The 6435-nt window shown below is 42.0% G+C and overlaps 1 protein-coding gene across 1 annotated transcript in view; it reads right to left on the bottom strand.

Annotated features, from left to right (window-relative positions):
• Positions 1-4701: 4701 nt before the first annotated feature.
• The window catches only part of KIAA0930 (KIAA0930 ortholog), a 34840-nt gene continuing 33106 nt past the window's right edge, over positions 4702-6435 (bottom strand). The window contains exon 9 of the mRNA XM_010002964.1: positions 4702-5022. Coding sequence (XP_010001266.1) covers positions 4982-5022 — 41 coding nt within the window. The 3' untranslated portion in view covers positions 4702-4981. The remainder of the gene's footprint in view (positions 5023-6435) is intronic.

Consider the following 6435-nt stretch of genomic DNA (forward strand, 5'->3'; position numbering starts at 1 on the left):
ATGAGGCAAAAAAAAGCCCAAACCATGCAACATGTGTTAGTCTGATAAAATTAGGCTCAGAATATTTATATATTTACACGGAGAACGTTCAACATTGTAACCTGCTTGCAGCCTTGTTATTATCTTGACCAAGCATCAAAACAGCTACATTCTGGTAATATATACTCTTTTGTTTAAGGTTTGGTGTGAAAGCTACTTATTTCACAATGCCTTTCACTGGATTCTACCTAACCTATTTTTGACACAGAACTTCTTCACACTAGCGCCACACAATTTCAAGTCACACCTCACAAAACATGGTAAGGCATTCACAGATACATCCAACTGCTGTGATCACAAGAAATCCATTTCCCAGAGCTTTCAGCCATGACCTCTGGAGACCATGAGGGTCTTTCAAACACAAAGGGTGAGTCTGTAGGAGATGGCCAGTTCTTCCAAGAACTATAAGCTTGTCATTTCTTGATGCTGCTACACACAACACAGACAGAATTTAAGACTACTTCATTTCCTAAACAAAAATTTGTTCTTAAACCCCACTGGACAGCAACAGAGCTTAGGCACTTCTGAAGATTTTCTCTTATATCTATCTTTAGTAAAGGGGAGGCTTTAGACTAGAAAACACAGGACAAGCCATCATCTAGAAAGGGAAAAATGAATGATTGGAAAGAAGCGGGTCAATGGTCTGAAAGTGTAGACATTTATGTGGGCTCCACACCACATCCATGTAGAACTTCAGTGACCAGACGGGATTCTGTACATGGGGGTCTGCCAGAGGAAATCGTCTGCAGAGCCAAGGACTTCACTGTTTTAAGTAAAACTTGGTGGAAGAACATACTTTGGGAAAACCACTCTATTTTGAAAAGCCACCTGTGCAAATAATTCTCTCTTCTGGAAAGCACAGAACTGGAAAACTGAGTAACAGCAATCCAGAGCCCAACATGCTCAAAACTTGTAAACAATGAAGACCAGGAGAATAAGAAGAGAAGGAAAGGAACCCACACAAACAGGATTAGCCAGGACAGCTGAAAGATCTGTGGTGTTTCTAAAAATGGTTTCTTCTTTTACAGGGAGACTTGGAACCCAGCCTGTGCTGGTTGGCAGTAAGAGAACATGATTTCACCTACACAGTCATCTCTAAAGCAGGGCAATAATCTGCTAATACAAAATAACTGATTTAAGAGCTTTCTTTAAAAAACAAAGGCTTTTTACTTGCTGACTTGACAGCTATGAAAACCTATTAAGAGTGAAAAGATTTACATCCTTGCATTTGACATTTATCAATATACATCATCTATGGATAGTTCAAGTGGTAAGACTCCATCTCCAGAGAGAGTGAATGGGCAGAAGGATGGAAGAAGTTAACTGAGTAATGAGGTATAGTAGGATTCTCTAAATAAATAAAGCTGTTCTGCAAAGCTTCCCAAATGTGTTAACCGTGCTGCTTTCTCAAGCACCAGCATAACTAATAAAAACCACTGTGTTCCAACAGTTAAGACATCAACAGCCATACAGCCTTTATGGCATGCAGAACACGCTAGTTCACTCCTCAGTAGTTATTTAAACGGCCAACAGAGGCTCAAAATGCTTTATTGCTTAGGAGCTACAGAATTAAAACACCTCAAACTGAAAAGGTGAGAGATTCCTATTAACATTTCCTATTCTTTTTTTGGTATAGTGCAATAGCAGGCTAAGGGCTCAGCTCTGCCATTGGGGCCCAAGCAAAGCTCTGATCACCTTCCTTGTCAATCTGTCTCTACAAGGAAAATAAATTATAATTTTAAGATTATGTTCAAAAGGAAAACAAAACATGGATTTTCCCCCCCCCCCCCCTTTTTTAAATCAAACTGAAAAGGTGAGAGATTCCTATTAACATTTCCTATTCTTTTTTTGGTATAGTGCAATAGCAGGCTAAGGGCTCAGCTCTGCCATTGGGGCCCAAGCAAAGCTCTGATCACCTTCCTTGTCAATCTGTCTCTACAAGGAAAATAAATTATAATTTTAAGATTATGTTCAAAAGGAAAACAAAACATGGATTTTCCCCCCCCCCCCCCATTTTATAACAGGAAGCGGGAACCAGGGGTGATACATGAGAAGTCTAAGTGAGTTGTTTAGAGGAGGAATAACTGAGAATCTGGCACATCTACTTATTTCAAAAAAGCACTATTGACATTCAGTAGACTTTCTGACCTCTGTTTTCAATGGATGTCCATCTGGGCATAACTGTAGCCCTTCTCTACTAAAACAAATGAGTCTTCAATGTACCTATAGCATATCCACTAGCAGGATACAATAAATCAACTGATTTTTATTAGGACATTTACACTGCATCCTTTCAAAGACTAGACATCAAAATCCACCCACGTACATGTAACAAAGCAGACAATACCTCCTGCATAATAGACACGGGATCTGAGCTGTACTTACTGTGATGCTGCCTTCATACTAATATACTAGTTTAGAATCATTCTTCATTTGCTCTGAAGTCTTATGCAGCAAGGTTTGCCCAGCCTTTCAGACCACATGAAATGAAGCTACTTAAATGCAATACACGATACCAAGAAAGCATGACAAATTACTGTCGACTGAAGCAGTACTTAGGCACCTACAACTGGGGTTCCAATCTGGATAGATTTCCTTTTCATGTGTATTATTCCTCTGGCTGTTTGACTGAAAGGCATAAATTGTGACTAGTTGTACAAATATTAAACCTCTCTCCCTTCCCTCCCCAATGAATACATAAAGAAAAAACAAGCACTGGTTTGCCCAGCCCAGCAGTGTGGAAGTGTAGAATAAGGACCATCTTGAGGGGCTTCAGAGTAGGACTGGTCTTTTAGCTGAAGAGTGGCTTAGCATGAGGAGAGGGAGAATATATGTGCCGAGACCCCCTAGGGATCTCAGGTATGTGCCTCAGCTGCCTAGCAATTTTTTAAGAGGCCACTTCAGCTGCTGATTTAGGACTGTACCTCTCCCCCCCCCAACTCGGGAATGAAGCCTAGGCACCCAAAGAACATGCCTCATGTTTGACCACATGAACACCTCACACACAGGCACAACCAAACACTCCCATGGAGTGAAGTTCAAAGGCTGCAACATGAAAAGTGGCTGTGCTGGTAATGACAAAGTGAACTTTTTTCTAATGCTGTTGCAACACATGTGAAGCAAATTAAAAACTGGTCAGTCAGGCCTGTCATGCGCTCATGCTGTCGGTGTTAGAAATGCTACCATCCTGCAATAAGGTGACTGCTTCCAGGCCTAGCCTCAATTGAAAAAAAAAAAAAAAAGGGCAAAACAAACCAAAACCTCCTTACCATGCAGGATTCACCATGTTAGGCTGAATGATAAATTTAGTCTACCTTTATGCTGAAGTGGAGCTATTCCCATGAAACCTGGCCTGAGGAAAAAAAAGCAGAAAGTCCTATTTAAGAGGTTAAGTCATCTGATGTTTTTGAGAGAATAACAACAAAGCACTTTGGGAAAGAAAGGCTGGCTCTGAGGGAGACATAGGTCCAGGCCCAGAGCATATGCCATTTGCTAACTGTGGCAACAGCATTAAGTTTAGGTGCTCGCATTCTGAAAAGTGACAGAAATGGCATTTCTCACTCTATCTGTGCATGCACTGAAGCATCACATGATCTAGGTGACATGCTACCCCACCCTTTGCTGTGCCAGCTGTGCAGCTGTAAATAAATCAAAGTACTGACTGGCTTCCATATCAAAACAGTGAAGCTGCCTGCAGCAGTCTCAGTATACCACCAAAAAAGTTTGAAAGTTAGCTTTCAAATATCTAGGACAGCGGAGTCTTGCTATTTAGAGAAAGCTGCATTTTACCTGTAAACATAAGGCTTTTTCCTGAGAACTCCTGACACACAATTTTCACACCTTCCACTATGCTACTTTTAGTCACTTCTCAGAGCAGAATTACACTTCCATCTTTTGTCTTTCAAGAAAACTCTCCGTGTGTCGGCATGTCACAGTACAGCAAAACACCACGAGGAGATGAAGGATCCAGGCAGGCTGCCCCACCGTTCATGAGTTCTCATGCCCCCCTTGGCTACAAACGCTACCACCAGGATGACTCTGCCTACTCTGAAGTTCAGTGCATGCAGGAGGATGTTGGCTATTGGTAAGGTTCTTAGGTTTTGGAGTCCAATTCCGGCATCCTATTTTTCCACTTTAGTCTCAAGCTTCTATCAACTCAGCTCCCAGAGATAAGCAGCATTAGTTCTGGATATGAACCTCGGCTTTACTGTAGCAGCACATTTTACCCTTCTTTTGACTGGCTCATCTTCTTAGCTAGTTCTTGAGGATGAAATGTTGCTGTTCTTTGGTAGATACAGAAATCTGTCAGCAGTGTTCAACTGTCCTAACACTGACACATGAACAAGTGGGAACATTTTCAGCCTCTTTTCAGCTCTGACCTGACCCGCTGCACGTACCAAAACGGCTGTGTACCTTTGTATCATCTTTTTCCTTACCTTCCCTCAGTAGGAAATGATTCCCCTATCCCTCCAATCCCCACACGCACGCACACACTCTCACACATACATCAAGCCAGAGTGTATGGGCCAGAGTCTCATGGAACCATGTTCATTAGTACATCATTATGAAATTCTCCAGTTGGTTCTCCCAAAGAATGTGAAGTTTTAACACGTTGTGTACTTATTGTTGGTTTCTTAGTTATAAACAGAGTAACAAACTGTCCATAAAGCATTGACTTGTTTTAAACACTGCCCCTTCTCGTTTGATCTTGATGAAAGTCCTCTTGCAGGCAGCAACACTCGAGCCATGTACTGCACGTGTGCATACGGTGCGTGACAGCAGAGGAAGGAAGAAAGAGGCACTTTTGATCGGCTGGTATTCTCGGACTTCCCTTTTTTCCTGCGGAGGTTTATGTTCCTGACACTAGATGGTAGTGTTAACACAGAAAACCGCTGTGGTTAGGCACTTGGCAACAAGGCTCCAAGGCAGTGCCCGCTCTCTGCTATGTCATCAGAATTGGTTTCTGCCGCACTTCCAGGATATCTGGGCAAGGGAGAGAAACAAAGAGATACAGCAGACTTAGGAGGCTCCTGAAAGTAGTCACAGTACCAAAAAAGCATGAAGAACTGGAGATGCAACTGTGGGCTGCAGCACAGTCCCCCTGTTGTGCCACCAAGGGAATTTAAAACACAAGTATGCAACTTTGCCTATTGAAATTCAATTTAACTCCTCCTCAGCTGCACACTAGTTGAGAGATGGTAAACCACAAATATGTCCCATCCTGCAGAGATGGCAAATGATGTACAAAGTATCATTTATACTGGGATTTATACTGGGATCATGCAACATGTGCCAGATACAGAGCAGCAGCATCTTTCACAGAAACAAGCCAAAGTGCCATTACAGCACATGCCAAAGGTTTCCCTTTCTTGAATGGAGAAATGTATCATCCTCAAGACCTTTAAAGAGACTTTTGGCTCTGAAGACGTTGGCACAAAAAATTCGACCACTTCACCCATTCCATATCCCAAAGCCTACATTTCTACACTCAAAAGCTGCCACAAAACCTACTTTTATTGGCTCCTTAGCTCCATATTGTCCAAATGTGACAGAATACGATCCTGTAAAATATCTGTCATAATTGTGGGCATCTTTTCGAATGTAGACAGTAAAACCAGCATACTGGCAAAGCAGTATCTAGAAATATCTGGAAACTGGGTGGCTACCTCCTTTTCAAGGCTACATAAAGAATAAAGAATATGGGAAAAGGGAGCACACACTTAATTAAGAGGCTGATCACATACAGTTGTACAAGGGGGATGACGTGAGTAAAAATTGATCCACAGCTCCAGAGGGCTCTCACCACACTAGTAAGGACTGAAACACAGTGGAATGAGTACAGTGAAGGGCCACAAAGATGATTAAGGGATTGGAACCTCTGACATATGGGGAGAAGCTGAGAGAACTGGGATTATCTAAGCACGGAGAAAAGGCTCAGAGCAAAGGAAGTCTTATCAATATGTATAAATTCCAGACATTTTAAAATGTACTTTGATCACTACCACTAGGAGTTTAATTTCTTACTGCAGGCTTCCCCAGCTACCCAAGGGAGATGAGCATCTTTCACTTCATCCTGCCCCATGTGTAACACTCCTGCTTGCTGAAAAGCTGCCACTGGTGCACATGCATTAATTACAAAAAGGTGCTGGAAACCAGCCCTACCCCATGTGTCAAGCAAAATGAAACACAGGCAGTGAAAAACGACAGATTAAAATTCTGACTTACAGCCCAGACATTTAATGTCCTATTTCTGTGCATCTCAATGTATACACCCAACTAAAGCAACTGCATGTTAAACAAATTAAGTCTCAGAAAGGATGTTCAAGCTCAAAGCAAATATTTGAGCATGGAGGCATTTATGCCACGCACTTAAACAAGTATTTAATGCCAGCAGGA

Source organism: Chaetura pelagica, unplaced genomic scaffold, assembly GCF_000747805.2.
Source record: "Chaetura pelagica isolate M959 unplaced genomic scaffold, ChaPel_1.0 scaffold117, whole genome shotgun sequence".
Classification (NCBI taxonomy): domain Eukaryota; kingdom Metazoa; phylum Chordata; class Aves; order Apodiformes; family Apodidae; genus Chaetura; species Chaetura pelagica.